Raw genomic sequence first — 16,127 nt, 5'->3', positions numbered from 1 at the left:
ATTCCACTAGTGCTGAGGAAATTCAGGGAAGAAGGGACGGACTTAATACTAGTCACTCCTTTTTGGCCAAAAAGACCTTGGTTCGCGGGTCTTCGAAACCTAGCCTCGAAGCCCCCATGGAGGTTACCACCCAGAAAAGATTTGTTATCCCAGGGGACAGTAAATCATCGAGAGGTGGAACTTCTACAGCTAACCGCCTGGTTTCTGAGGAGGACCTCTTAAAAGCCAAAGGGCTCTCAGATAAACTAGTAAAGACTGCTATCTAGCAGGAAAGCAGTTACCCAGGCAATTTACATGAAGGTCTGGAAGAAGTTCAACTCCTGGTGTAGTTCTAGAGAGCTCAAGTTCAAGAGCACGGTGTCCGTCTTGGAGTTTGTCCATGAAGGAATGGAGAAGGGTCTAGCAGCCAGCACCCTGAAGACTCAGGTGGCAGCCTTATCAGTTTTCTTTGAAAAGACTTTATCTAAAGAGACTTTAATTTCTAGATTTTTTAGGGCTCTCGCTCGAAGTAGACCAGTAGCCCTTAAAGACTTTCCCAGTTGGGATTTGTCAACAGTTTTGCAGGGTCTCTCGGGAGCACCGTTTGAACCCTTACAAGAAGCTTCTTTAGAGAAGGTGGTTTTAAAAACAATCTTTTTGGTGGCCATCACTTCGGCCAGGAGGTTCAGCGAGCTCAAATCCCTAGCTATTACAGAACCCTTCCTTTAGAGTTTATCCGGACAGAGTAGTACTGAGGACGGATCCAGCATTCCTATCGAAAGTATCCTCAGCTTTTCATCGATTGCAGGGAATAGTGTTACCTACATTCTCTGCAACCCCAGCTAATGCAGGAGAGGAAGTTTTCCACACATTGGATGTGAGAAGATGCCTATTGCAGTTTCTGAAGATGACTAAAGACTTTAGAAGATCAAACGCCCTTTTTGTGATATTTTCTGGATCACGCAAGGGGGAGAAAGCTTCTAAGAGTACGCTGGGTAGGTGGCTTAAGCTGACTATAACAGAAGCTTATAAAGCAAAAGGAGAAATACCTCCCTCAGGTATTGCCGCGCACTCTACTAGATCCACGGCAGTTTCCTGGGCTGAAAGGGCCGGTGCAACGCCTGACCAAATCTGCAAGGCTGCCACTTGGTCCAGTTATTCGACATTTCTCAGGCACTACCGGTTAGATCTACTGTCTGCGGCAGATCAGGCCTTCGGCAGGAAGGTACTGCAGGCAGTAGTCCCGCCCTAGGGTAAGTTTCTCGGTTATCCTCTCCGGGGTTGTCCTGAAAGGCGATTTGAGAAAAAACTGAGTTAGACTTACCGGTGAAGGTATTTCTAAGAGCCTTTCAGGACAACCGTTACTTCCCTCCCTAGGTTATGCTTAGTAAATATATTAAGTTCTACCATGGTGTTGTGCTTTCTGTGCTTTGTTTTCCAGTGTCGGAAGGCCACAATAACTGAAGCCATGGAGGAAGAGGAGGTGTTTTTAAAGTGGGCATGTGTTTCCTGATAAGAAGGTGGAGCTACACTCTCTCCGGGGTTGTCTTGAAAGGCTCTTAGAAATACCGTCACCGGTAAGTCTAACTCAGTTTTTCTTCTTTTTACTATACAATTATCATTATGTGCAGATACCTGGTGTACCCTTCTTCTTTTCTCATATGGTACTTATATATGTTTTTCTTTTGCTCCTTTGTAATTTAGATCGATGATGCCACTGCTACGTTTTGCCAATATCAATGGTTACTGTAAAGTATTTGCAATTCTTTTGTTTTGCTCAAAAAAATTTCAATAAACATACATAAAAAAAAAAAAAAAATCAATAATGGGAGTGTTCCGCATTTTGGCCATGATGGCGTTCTTGTCTGTAAAGTAATGTAAGCAGCATATGACGTCTCTGCACCCAGTTGAGATTACGGGGGCGGAGAGCTCGGTGGACTCTGTCGAATCTCAACAGATCAGTAACTGGTTTACCCTATATTGTGTTGAAAGTTCCGCGGATTGACGGATCGAGGTCATTGTCGCCTGGTGCCTCCGGTAACCCTTGTTTCTGCGGTTTGTGTTCTCAAGGTCCTCGAGTTTATATAATGAGGAACGGTGGGCAAAGGTGAGTTGGGTGACAGTCTCTTGTAGTTCTCTTTTGGCCGTAGCATGAGAGTCTTGCCTGTGTTCTGTGTCTTCCACCCTGTCCAGAATGTGGGCCATATCTGCTCTCACCCCCATGATCTTTTTTTATGGATTTTTCTAGTCCATGGAACATCCCCGCTAATTCTTTAAGCCCGCTGACCAATGATGACATATCATTGCCTGTAGGGGACCCGGGGTCATCCATGAGATCCGAGCAGCCGGATGATGCGGGAGAGCTCTCTCTGATGGAGGGAGCAAGTGAGGAGGGGCATGCGTTCCGCCATGCGGCCCTAGACTGACCGCTGTGTGCTATGGGGTCAGCTCTGTCGGCAGTTAGTAATCATTGTATGGAGCCGGAGGCAGATGAGTTAACCCCTGACCCCCTTCCTGAGCTCTTGTTAGATGAGGAGCGGGTTTTAGGTGTCTTCGCTGGCATAGTTGGAGCTGCAGGGCTGAATGCTGGTGGAGTTCCCCTTAATTACATCCTCTTAGCACCATGTGCAGAATACCAAGGGCATGCAAACAAACTCTGCTGCAGTAGGGCACATAACTGATTAATCTTGTATGTGGCGGACAGTCCTCCCCTGCAGGGGGTAAGTAGCAAGGATTGAATTGTGTTGGGGTGAGGAAGAGAGGGGGAGTAGCGTTCTAGGGGGGGGGGGACACTCTTGGCAGATGCAAGGAGTAGCCAGAGGAGCAAGATGGCCGCCGGGCTCCACAGGTAGGCCTTTCCTAGTGGCAGATCCCCGCCAGGTTCCAGGTCTGATAGGCCTCTGTGTGACCCCCCCGCGGGCCACCGCCGCGGGCTCACCAGCAGGCAAACCGTTACAATAGAGGTTTGGGAAAGGTCTGCTTTGGCCCTAGTTTGTAGAACACTCACCGCTCTGCAGGGGTCCGCTCGGCTGCAATATGGGAGGCCCGAAGCAATCCGCCCGGCAGTGGATGGTGGCAGCCTGTGTCAAATCTCTGGGTTCTCTAGTTTGCCGATGGGAACGGCTGTCCCAGGCCCGAGGGGGAGAGGGATGGAGCGTTATGGGAGCACAGCCTCGCAGGCCATAAGATGGCGCCTTGTAAGCAGTAGAGCAGGCCTCGCTGCTCGTTATAGTCCTCACTCCTCTCCCTACGTTAAGCAAACACCGCCAGACCAGCAGCGGAGACCGGCCCGTGGTGACACAGCACAATAAGGGGGATCAAGGGTGCTCTCCAGCCGTGGATGGCCGCAGATCGTCTCAGTCTCCACAGAGCTTAGCAGGCACATGTCTTCTCCCGTTTGTGGCTAGACACGCCCCCATGATGCCTGGATTCTATAAACAAAATATATATATATATTTTTTTGCCTTCCAGAAAATGTAATCTCCTGGGAAAGAGATAAAACTGACAATTACACTTTGATTTGGGTGGTCTGGAATCACTTCTGACATTCATCTAAATTTGTCTCCTACCTCTGACCTGCCTGTCATATTACTTAATCATCACAGGAACGTTTTGGATATCCCATTTTTATTCTCCTCATAGTTCTTGGGTCATACCCTACCCCCCCCCCCCCCCTTATTTGTATTTTTATTTATTTTACCCACGTTTACTTGTTGCTACACTTTAGTTCATTAGGGTGTGCACCCTGAAGCTCAAATGCACATGCCTTTCTCTGCAGCCTCAGTTGCATGGGACAGTGGATGAATGGGTAGTGTTCTGTGCTGAGTGGCTTCCTGTTCATTCACAAACTGAAGCATAATGAACAGTTTACTATGCTTTAGTTATGAGTGAACAACAGTGAGTGTGTTCATTTAGAAAAGGAAGGCGCTGGTAAATGACACATTCCCGCACTCTTGATCCTGAAACATCCCTCGCAGCAGCTGGGGGCAGAGGAGAGAGAGCCAGCAGCACAGCGGGTTGGGGGAGCCAAAACGGGTGAAGCCCAGGCAATAGGGGGAATTGGTACTGCACATAGAGATAAAGGTGTGCCCTGGCACACACCCTGCGCACACCAATGGTTCAGACTTTCACACACTTCTGGTTATAACCATATTTTTGTTGTGCTCACCTGTGGAAGGTTTCCATCTTGTTGAAAGCCCTCTCTGGGTGAAGGACTTTTGATGTTTCTTTTGTTTTGGCAATGGCATACTCGTGAGATTTCACACTATACATTTGTTGGACGATTGCCTGCCTCACTGACAGATTTAATAGGTTAGTTATTCTCCTTTGTTAATTACCTAACAGGGAATTACTGTGTTGTATTTTGATATGCCTTATGCACCAGTATGTATAGCCTACTGTTAATGATATTACTTATTTTACGGAGTACAGATCTAAGCCTGAACCTTATGATCCTTCTGCTTTATCCTTTTTTTTTTTTTTTTTTTTATATGTATTTGTTATAACAGCAAAAATCAAATAAAGATTAAACAAAAAAAAATGTAAAAAACAAAATAAACCACCCACACCCTCCTGTACCACATGCTTCTGTATGCACATATGTAAATGGTGATTGCACTACAAATTTGAGGTGTCGCCACAGATATCAGATTGAGAACAGTAATTATAGCACCAGTGTGCATGTTCAACCCTAAAACTGTAAAGCAGGGATATGCAATTAGTGGACCTCCAGCTGTTCAAAACTACAAGTCCCAGCATGCCTCTGCCTCTGGGTGTCATACTTGTGGCTGTCAGGGTCTTGCTATGCCTCATGGGACTTGTAGTTCTGCTGTAAAGGCTTTTGAAGCGTTGCCTATGGAGGTTTTTAGGTACCAAAGTTTGACAATTCACAGGCGTGCAAAATTGTAAATCTTGACATGCTTGATATCTACAGGGCTCAACATCATCTTTTATATTGTACCAAAAATTTAGTATTCTTGTGTGTGTGTGTGTGTGTGTGTGTGTGTGTGTGTGTGTGTGTGTGCGCACTAAAATACATTCAAGTGGGTTTTTTTTTTTTTTTTTTCTTTCCTAAAAAATGGCAATTAATAACTGACTGTGCAAATTGTGAAACATAAAGCATTGCAACAACCACTATTTTGTTCTTCAGGGCCTCTGCTTTCATAAATATGTATTGTTTGAAGATTCTAAGTAATTTTTAAACCTGTATGAAAAAAAAAAAGTCAAAATTGGCCTGGGCAGCAAGTGGCTAGTTTGTGAATCATATTTCTGTTTTTGCATAGGATGTTAACAGATGTTTAGGTGCTCTGGAGAAGCTTGGTAGCCTTCAGCTGACTTCTAATATTCTGCAGAAGAATACCGATCTTGTAACAACACTTAAGAAGGTAAGTAGCCTTTTAATGTTCCTCATTACTTATTTGTGCTTAAACTGCTTACTGTTCCATTATGTATCTTACTCAGCTGTTAACTACTACAATAATGATACTAAAAACTCAGTTGCTGGCACACCTTTTCAGATATTTGTAAAAGAAATGTGAATGTATTTTTCTTCCACTTCGCAAGTATGTGCTACTTTGTGTTGGTCTATCACATACAATCCCAATAAAATACATTTTACGTTTTTGGTTGTAACATGAAAAAAGGGAAATTACTTTGTAAGCAGCAAAGCAGAGAGTCTGGGAGAAAGAATTTAGGCCTCCATACGCAATCCTTTTTCGCTAGCAGATTCGGGAGAGAGATGACTGAGTTGGTAATAAAGAACAATAGGTAGTCCGCATATACGGCTATTTTTGTTTGGGACGGCTAATCTACATTTAGACTGGATATACCTTATATTGCCACATGTATTGGGACACCTGACTTTATACACACACATGAACTTTAATGGCGTCTTAGTCCGTAGGGCTCAATATTGCGTTGGCTCATCCTTTGCAGCTATAACAACTTCAGCTCTTCTGGAAAGGCTGTTCACAAGGTTTAGGAGTGTGTCTATGGGAATGATTGACCATTCTTTTAGAAGCACATTTGTGAGGTCAGGCACAGATGTTGGACAAGAAGGCCTGGCTCTCAGTCTCCGCTCTAGTTCATCCAAAAGGTGTAATATCATATTGAGGGCAGGATGTGCAGGCTAGTCAATTTCTTCCATCCCAAACTCGCTAATCCATGTCTTTATGGACCTTGCTTTGTGCACTGGTGCACAGTCATGTTGGAACAGGAAAGTGTCATCCCACAAACTTGGGAGCATAAAATTGTCCAAAATGTCTTGGTATGCTGACACCTTAAGTGTTCCCTTCACTGAAACTTGGGGGCCAAGCTCAACCCCTGAAAAGCAACCCCACACCATAATCCCCCCTCTACCAAATAGCTTGGAAGAGTGGCCGAATACTTTTGGCAATATAATATGGATAAGTGAGTTTGGGGTGGAGGAACTTGATGATCTGAACAGAGTTCTGACCTCAACCCAATTCAGTACTTTTGAGATGAATTAGATTGTTGCTAAGTGCTTCATCAACACAAGCTGTAATTGCATGGCAGGCTGGACCTAACAGGCTTTCCTGGAGCTACAATAGGAGACAAAAGTCCAAAAGGCTAGTGTGGCATGTCAGATCCTTTTAAATGTTAGGAGTATTTGGGGATATACATCATTTGACCACTGTAAAACATCAACTGCTATATGCTCATTTGGAGATACCAGTTAAAGTACCCACTACATACATTTAGGCTATACTGCATTTTATCATTCTGAATAACACCACCGTTTGCTTTAGTAGTCCAACAGACGCTCCCTATACCTGTGCATGTACACTGGGTTAGGGGGCTGAACGCAGCAGGTGTTTATATCTATCGGTGTCATTGGTCAGTCCCCCCCCCACACCTTCTGTGGAAGCAATTACTTTATGCAGAACCTCACTTACAGTGCAAATTGAGGAGGTGAAAATGGATATTTCCCTCTTTAGGCAAGACTTTCAAAAGCTCAGGGACCGGGTGAAGGAAACAGAAACCAGGCTGAGCACAGTGAAGGATGCCATTCCGCCCGTGCAGACATCGTCAGACCGCATGCAACATATACACCAACTCCAGACTGGATGATATGGAGAACAGGCTGAGACGATGTAATTTAAGCTTTATTGGCCTGCCAGAGGGGACTGAGGGGAAGGACACTACCACGTTCCTGGAACAACTCCTTATTACTACCTATGGGAGGGAAACCTTCTCCTCCATGTTTGCAGTGGAGCGGGCGCACCACATGCCAGCTAGACCCCCCCTGCAGGGTGCCCCCCCACCCCCCACCTTCATAGCTAAACTCATCTACAAAGACCGGGATGCAGCACTGAGAATGGCTAGAGAGAAATGCAATATTCCAGTGGGCAATGTTAAAGTGGCCACTTTCTCAGACTTTTCGGCAGAGATACAACGCCGCCGTCAAACCTTTATGGAGGCCAAACGCAGGCTAAGAGATCAGCGCTAGAAATACTCCATGCTTTTTCCCGCTCACCTTAGGGTGGAACATGATGACCGTCCGATATTTTTTTAGGATCTGAATGATGTAATGTCTTGGCTGGAGCAACGAGCCCCACCTGAAAGAGTTGCATGATTACGACCCAGGTACTCAGCTTGAACCTTTCCATTTTTACATCTTTTTTTTTTTTTTCCTTTCTCCTTTTTCTGTACTCATGACAATTCCTAGTATGGATCCCTGCTTTACCAGAATCACATAACTGTGTGGTTCATACAGCTATATGGGAAGCTTGCTAGGATATGCACATTTACAGCCAAGGAACACTCTACGACAAGCACAGTGAGCCCAAGCTGGTGTTGGAAAACTAATATTACCTCAATGTGAGTACAGAACATGAATCTCAGGGATTTAAGGCACAGGAGCCCTATTGATCCTACCTATTCTATTACTTATATTTACATACTACTCAAGACCACGTTGAATACGGAGTCCTACCAATTTCATGCAGTGTGCAGCAAGACTTTACCCCGCACACCACTAGGAATCACTATAATGCTGACTGGATTTTTTTCTGGAGATGGTTGGTTGCTGTTTGTAAAATACAGGGTGGTGGGAGAACCCTGACCCATCCTGATCTACTGATATGGCCGGCATCCCCGGCTCGATATATAAGCCAGGAACTCAGTATATTGTATTACCATACAGTATATGCATTTATATTGGAAGGCGCATATTCAACAGTATAACATATATAAACATTCACATAACCACTTTTCACGAGGTGATACCTGCTGTCTGAATTTAGCATACACAAAAAAAAGTGTCAATTTCCGTGTCCTCAATAGGATTAGGCTCCGTCAAGTCATCGTATCATTGATCCACACAGATAAAGTGGGCTTCATGCTGGGTCGGAACACCTCATTCAACCTTAGGAAACTATATATAAACATGCAAGCCACACATGAAGAGGCGGTAACGTGGGTAGTGGTGACCCTAGATACAGCAACAGTGTTTGACTCGGTGGAGTGGAGATATCTCTGGAGATGCTTGGAGGGCTATGGTCCAAAATACATCCAGTGGGTTCAATTACTGTATCAGGCGCCCACGGCTAAAGTGGTGGCCAACAGGGGACAGTCTCACATGTTTGACCTCAGTAGAGGCACGAGACAGGGCTGCCCTTTGTCCTCACTGCTTTATGCACTAGCGGCAGAACCCCTTGCGATATCCATCCGAGCAGACCCAGAGATTAGAGGACTGAGAATGGGCTCCTTGATTGAAAAAAATCAGCATGTATGCAGATGATACACTATTATACTTGGCCGATTCGGGCCTGTCCCTGCAGACTGCACTCTTCACGATCGAGCAATTCGGTCTGTTCTCGGGTTAAAAATGTACTGGGATAAGCCTCAAATCCTACTGGTCGACATCTTCCCGCCCTCGGAAGCCCCAAGCCAACTTACCACTACAAAGAGTCAATGTCATCAAATACTTAGGGATACAAATCTTTAGGTCCCCTGCAGATTACATCTCTTAACATTGAGCCTCTCATCTCCCTAGTTAAAACTAAAGTGAGGATTTGGTCTCTGCTTCCACTTGGGGTTTGGGGTCGCATAAATTTAATTTAAATGGTCCTGCTTCCCATGATTCTCTATGTACTATGGCATACCCTCGTATATCTCCCCCTGAAATACTTAAAATCCTTAGAGGCCCTGTTAAAGCCCTTTGTGTGGGGAACCTATAGACGCAAACTAGCGTGGCAGACCCTTAAGAATCCGCCTGAGCTGGGAGGCACGGTTCTCCCTGATTTCAATTTATATTATGTTGCATCCCAGTTGTCGCAGCTATTTCATATAGATAAGATGGATGGTGAGAGATTTCTAACTCTTCTATGTCCCAGGTGGGCGCAGCACACCAAAGACCCACTTTGTGCAATAGCAGTGGGTGCACATGTGTTGGAGCGAGGGGAACATAAACACACAACATTGTTTCTTCGGTGGTGGCGTGTCACAGAGACACTGCTCGCCACCGAAGGGGGTGAACAGCCATTGCTCATGGCTGTTTACCACATGATCGGCCATGATGAAGTCACAGCCGATCACAGATGGTCACACCCCCACTGTGCACGGCACATGTGCACGATCACGTCAGTGGCAGCGTGTGGAATAGCAGTGGGTGCACAGGTGTTGGAGCGAGGGGAACATAAACACACAACATTGTATCAATACAGGAGAATATGGGACTTAGCCTCTTCTAAACTTGACATCCCACAGCATAATGATTACACGCCATTATGGCATAACAAAAACTTACCCGAATTCGCCAAACTGCAGGACACAAGTTTATGGACCAGACAGGGAGTGTTCTATTTACATCACATACTAAAAAAATGGATGCCTTAAAACCTTTGATTTGCTTAACTTCCCTACCGCCGACTGTCAAATGACGGCCAGGTGGCAGACCTATTGTGGCAGGAGGGCGTCATATGACGTCCTCCCGTTTAAACAGGGAATGCGTACGATCGTGCGTGCATCCCTGTGTCTTCGGTGGTGGCGTGTCACGGAGACACCGCTCGCCACCGAAGGGGTGATCGTCCATGACTACATCACGGCCGATCACAGATGGTCACACCCCCACTGTGCACAGTGCATGCGCACTGCACGTCGGTGGTGGCGTGTTCCCCGGCAACACTGCTCGTCACCGACACTGGTAAACAGCCATTGGCTGGCTGTTTTCCCACGTGATCAGTAAAATGTAAACAAACCGCAGTAACGAGATGTTACCGGGTTCTCCTCACACACCAATCGTGTGTGAGGAGCAGATTGCAGTAACATCTCGTTACCGCTTACAGTGTACACCAATCACACTGATTCCCCCCCCCCCCCCCCATAAAGAGGACCTTTCACCACCCCTCATAGTACCTGTCACTCACAGTCCATCGGAGTACCTGTTGCAGTCCATCAGAGTACCCGAGTACCTGTCAGAGCCCATCAGAGTACCCTAGTACATGTCCCATCCCATCTGAGTACCTATCACCACTCTTCAGAGTACCCACATACCAGTCACCAGGCCATCAGAGAACCTTTCACCAGGCCATCAGAGTACCCAAGTACCTATTTGCAGCCCATGCCTCATAGAATATACGTTGGGGTGTTTGCGTTCCAAAATGGGGTCATTTTGTGGGTAATTCCACTGTCCTGGTGCTCCGAGACCTTCAAAAGTGTGATGGGTAGGAATGAAATGAGATGTGATTTATGCTCCTAGAACGCCTGAAGGTACTACTTCAATGTTCGGTCTCTCTATGTGACCAGGCTGTGTAAAAGTCCTACACATGTGGTATCGCCATACTCGGGAGGAGTAGCAGAATGTGTTTTGGGGTGTGATTTTTGCTATATACAATACTATGTGTTAGAAATATCTTATAAATTGATAACTATGTGTAAAAAAAAAAAAATGCATTTTCATTTTTTTCCACATATTCCATAAACTTCTGAAAAAAAATGAACCATTTAAAAGATTCATTATGCCCCGCAGATTATACGTTGGAGTGTTTGCTTTCCAAAATGGGGTAATTATGGGAAATTCCATTGTCTTGGTACTCCAGGGCCTTCAAAAGTGTAATAGGTGGTTGAGAAATGAGATGTAATTTTTGCTCGTAGAATGTCTGAAGGTACTACTTCAATGTTGGTGTTCTGTATGTGGCCAGGCTGTGTAAAAGTCTCACACATGTGGTATCGCTATACTCTGGAAGAGTAGAAGAATATATTTTGGGGTGTAATTTGTTGTATGCATATGCTGTGTGAGAGAAATCACCTGACAATATGACAATTTTGTAAAAAAATTCAATAAATCTTCATTTTGCAAAGAATTGTGGGGGAAAAAATGACAACTTAAAAAAATAAAAAAATAAAAACTCACCATGCTACTTGCTTAATACCTTGGAATGTCTACTTTCTAAAAAAAAAAGGGGTCATTTGGTGAGTATTTGTACTTTCCTGACTTGTTAGTGTCTCAAGAAATGAGGTACACCTGATGTACTGAAGGCCTGATCAGATGTGATCAATTTGCAGTGATTGGCACCATAGTTTGTAGACTCTATAACTTTCACAAAGACCAAATAATATACACTAATGTGGGTTATTTTTGCCAAAGATATGTAGCAGTATAAATTATGGGCAAAATATATGAAGAAAAATTACTAATTGGCAAACAATTATGACAGAAAAAAAAGACAGACATTTTTTTCACAAAATTTTCGTTTTATTTATAGCACAAAAAAAAAAACACTAGTGATTAACCACTTTCAGACCCGACCAATTTGCTGGTCAAAGACCAGACCACTTTTTGCGATTCGGCACTGCGTCACTTTAACTGACAATTGCGCGGTCGTGCGACGTGGCTCCCAAACAAAATTGACGTCCTTTTTTTCCCACAAATAGAGCTTTCTTTTGGTGGTATTTGATCACCCCTGCGTTTTTTTTTTTTTTTTTTTATATATAAACAAAAATAGAGCGACAATTTTGAAAAAAAACGCATTATTTTTTACTTTTTGTTATAATAAATATCCCCCAAAAATATATAAAAAAAACATTTTTTTCCCTCAGTTTAGGCCGATACGTATTCTTCTACATATTTTTGGTAAAAAAAATCGCAATAAGCGATTATTGATTGGTTTGCGCAAAAGTTATAGCGTTTACAAAATAGGGATAGTTTTATAGTATTTTTATTAATAATTTTTTTATTATTTTTTTTTACTAGTAATGGCGGCGATCAGCGATTTTTATTGTGACTGCGACATTGTGGGGGACCCATGGGACATTTTTGACACATTTGTAATCACTGCTATATAAATGCAGTGATTCCTGTGTAAATGACACTGGCAGTGAATGGGTTAACCAGTGGGTGGCAGTGTAGGGGTTAAGTGTTCCTAGGGGTGTGTTACTAACTGTGGGGGGGTTGGGCTTTCATTTAGTGAACACTGATCTCTACTCCAATCACATGGAGCAGAGATCAGCATCACTAGTTGCTAGGCAGAATGGAGAAATGCTGTTTACTCGTCATTTCCTCCATTCGGCCGCTCCGTGAGACGATCGCGGGGATGCCCGCGGTGATCGAGTCCGCGGGTCCCGCGACCGGACTCACGGTGGTCCTGATCAGCGCGGGAGCGCGCCCGCCGGCGGCGCCCTCCCGATAGCAGGGCGACATTGAATATTGGACGTACCTGTACGCCAATAGGCCTGCCCGTGCCATTCTGTCGACGTACATCGTCGCGCGCTGGTCGGGAAGTGTTTAAATACCACTAAAAGAAAGCTCTATTTGTGTGGACAAAAAGGACACACGTTTCATATGGGTACAGTGTTGCATGACTGAGTAATTGCCATTCAAACTGTGAGAGCACTGAAAGCTGAAAATTGGTCTGGTCAGGAAGGGGGTGTAAGTGCACTGTATTGAGTTGGTTAAAGAGGAATTTATCCTCAAACCGAATGTTCTTTAGATTCCAGCAAATCCGCCATGCAACACAGTCGCAGTTTCCCAAATTAATCCCAGAATCTACCTCTAATGCCGTCATGGCAGTGATTAAGGGCACAGACCCCCACAAGTTAATTTTGAAATTTTACAACATGCTCTCCACCCCCATTTCTACCAAAATAGCGTATAATCTGAAACCTAGGTAGAAGAGAGAGGTGGGCTCAATGGCAGATGAAGAATGGGCAGAGGCATTGGAGGCATGCAAGGCAGTATCTCCTAAATTGTCGGACCGGTTGTCGTAGCTCTATATTTTCCACAGAGCATATCTTACACCCCTCAGGGTGGCAAGATATAAACTCAATCCACAATGTGCTTGCTGTGTGGACTGGAAACGGACACTTTTTTCATCTAATCTGGGCCTGTACCAATATACAGGATTTGTGGAAGCAAGTAGTGACATTCCTTCGTGATATTATGGGTTCACCCCTAGCACTTGACTCAAAACGGTGCCTTCTTGGAATCCTACCTGATACCACTGACAAGTACACCAACATCTTTCTGCATGAGACACTATTCTCAGCTAGGAAAATTATAGCCAAAAAAAATGGATGAGACAATCGCCCCCAAGGATGGTAGTGGAAACTTGAAGTGAATACTACTTTACCATACAAAAAATGTATATACATCAACAGAGGCTGCCCCTATAAGTATAATAAGATATGGAGTCATTGGTTACAAGAGTCTGATACCTGTGTGGTATAGCAAAACCACAATAAATTGAAGCAACTATTATGCCATCGTTGAATGTAATTTTTCCTTTATTGTAATATATGCTTTCATAGAACTCATCCTTATAACAAAAGTACCTGCTTTCCTTTATATTGTATCTGAACTATGCAATGTAAAATCTTTTTCAATTATGTGCATAAAGTCAATATACCATGTATGCGCCGTATGTTTAATAAAACCTTTGTTTAACCACTTAACCACTTGCCTACTGGGCACCTAAACACCCCTCCTGCCCAGACCAATTTTCAGCTTTCGGTGTTCTCACACTTTGAATGACAATTGGTCATGCAACACTTTACCCAAATGAATTTTTTGTCCTTTTTTTTTCCCACAAATAGAGCTTTATTTTGGTGGTATTTGATCACCTCTGGGTTTTTTCTTTTTTTTTTATTTTTTTTTTTTTTTTTTTTTTTTTTTTTGCGCTACAAATGAAAAAAAATAACAAAAATTTTGAAAAAAAAAAACAAAACACATTTTTCTTTGTTTCTGTGATGGCATTTTGCAAATTATTCATTTTTCGTCATAAATTTTGGCCACAATTTATACTGCTACATTTCTTTGGTAAAAATAACCCAAATTAGTGGATATTATTTGGTCTTTGTGAAAGTTAGAGTCTACAAGCTGTGGTGCAAATCATAAAAAAATTGATCACATCTGATGTACTGTACTGTGGCCGATCTCATTTCTTGCGACCCGAACAAGCCAGGAAAGTACAAATTACCCCTTTTTTGAAGGTAGACATGCCAAGGTATTTAGTAAGAGGAATGGTGAGCTTTTTGATGTCTTTTTTTTTTTTCCCCACAATTCTTTGCAAAATGAAGATTTTTTATTTTAAATTTTTCCACAAAATTGTCATTGTATTAGGTTATTTCTCTCACGTGACATGTGTATACCACAAATAATGCCCCAAAATAAATTCTACTACTCCTCCTGCGTATTACGATACCACATGTGTGTGGCTTTTCCACAGCCTGGCCACTTAGAGAGGCCCAACATGCAGGGAGTGCCGTCACGTGTTCTAGGAGCATAAATTACACATCTAACTTGTTGACTACCTATTACACTTTTGAAGGCCCTGGAGCACCAGGACAATGAGACGTGGCACTGTTGGCAGATGGCACTGATACATGGCACTGATGACAGATGCCACTAATATGTGGTACTGATGACACGTGACACTGACAGATGGCGCGAATATGTGGCACTGATGACAGATGGCACTAATATGTGACACTGATGACAGATGGCACTGATACGTGGCACTGGTGACACTGATGACAGGTGGTACTGATACCTGGCATTGATGACACGTGACACTAATATGTGGCACTGATGACACGTGACACTGATATGACACTGATAACAGATGGCACATGACACTGACAGGTGGCACTGATGACACGTGGGACTGATGTGGCACTGATGACAGATGGCACTTATACGTGGCACTGGGGGCAGATGGCACTGACAGATGGCAGTGGGGACAGATGGGCACTTTATTTTCATTTTATTTATTTTTTTACACTAACCGCTGCATCTCTGCAGCGGTTCATTTGTATGAGGAGGGAAAGCCGGCGATGAGAGATGATCTCCTATGTTTACATAGGAGATCATCTCTCATTGGGCACACCGATCACGCTGTAAACGGCCACTGTGATTGGCCGTTTACAAAGATATGTTACTGGCTGTGTCTGGGGGACACGGCCAGCACAGAACTTCCCTGATGTGCGGCGGCGTGCAGAGGGCAAGTTAAAGGGAGGAAGTCCACGGACGGCCTCCTGGCAGATGGCGTCCGCGCTGCAGCTGTCTTTTGGCTATAGCGCGGGCGTAAAGTGGTTAAGGACCAGGCCTCTTTTGCAGATTTGGTGTTTACATGTTTAAAACATTTTTTTTTTTGCTAGAAAATTACTTAGTACCCCCAATCATTGTTTTGTTTTTTTTCTAACACCCTAGAGAATAAAATGGCAGTCATTGCAATACTTTTTTTCACACCGTATTTGAGCAGCGGTCTTACAAGCACACTTTTTTTGGAAAAAATTTACTTTTTTGAATAAAAAAAAAGGACAACAGTAAAATTATCCCAATTTTTCTTTATATTGTGAAAGATAATGTTATGCCGAGTAAATTGATACCCAATATGTCACGCTTCAAAATTGCACCCGCTTGTGGATTGGCGTCAAACATTTACCCTGAATCTCCATAAGCGACATTTAAAAAATTCTACAGGTTGCATGTTTTGCGTTAGAGGAGGTCTAGGGCTAGAATTGGCACTCTCTCTACTGATCGCGGCGATACCTCACATGTGTGGCTTGACCGCCGTTTTCATATGCGGGTGCTACTCACGTATGCGTTCACTTCTGTGCGCAGGCTCGTCGGGACGGGGGTTTTTTAAAAATTATTTTTTTTTTCTTATTTATTTTACTTGATTTTATTT

At 43.7% G+C, this 16,127-nt stretch overlaps 1 protein-coding gene across 3 annotated transcripts in view; it reads left to right on the top strand.

Annotated features, from left to right (window-relative positions):
* HDGFL2 (HDGF like 2) overlaps positions 1–16,127 on the top strand; it is a 663,710-nt gene that overhangs the window by 449,160 nt on the left and 198,423 nt on the right. For all 3 annotated transcript variants that reach the window (XM_077475770.1, XM_077475771.1, XM_077475769.1), the window contains exon 13: positions 5,262–5,363. In XM_077475770.1, the coding sequence (XP_077331896.1) occupies positions 5,262–5,363 (102 nt within the window). The remainder of the gene's footprint in view (positions 1–5,261; positions 5,364–16,127) is intronic.

The sequence above is a fragment of the Lithobates pipiens genome, unplaced genomic scaffold (genome assembly GCF_037356315.1).
Source record: "Lithobates pipiens isolate NorthernLeopardFrog02 unplaced genomic scaffold, aLitPip1_a1.2 Scaffold_13, whole genome shotgun sequence".
NCBI lineage: Eukaryota > Metazoa > Chordata > Amphibia > Anura > Ranidae > Lithobates > Lithobates pipiens.
This window is presented reverse-complemented; position numbering and strand designations above follow the sequence as displayed.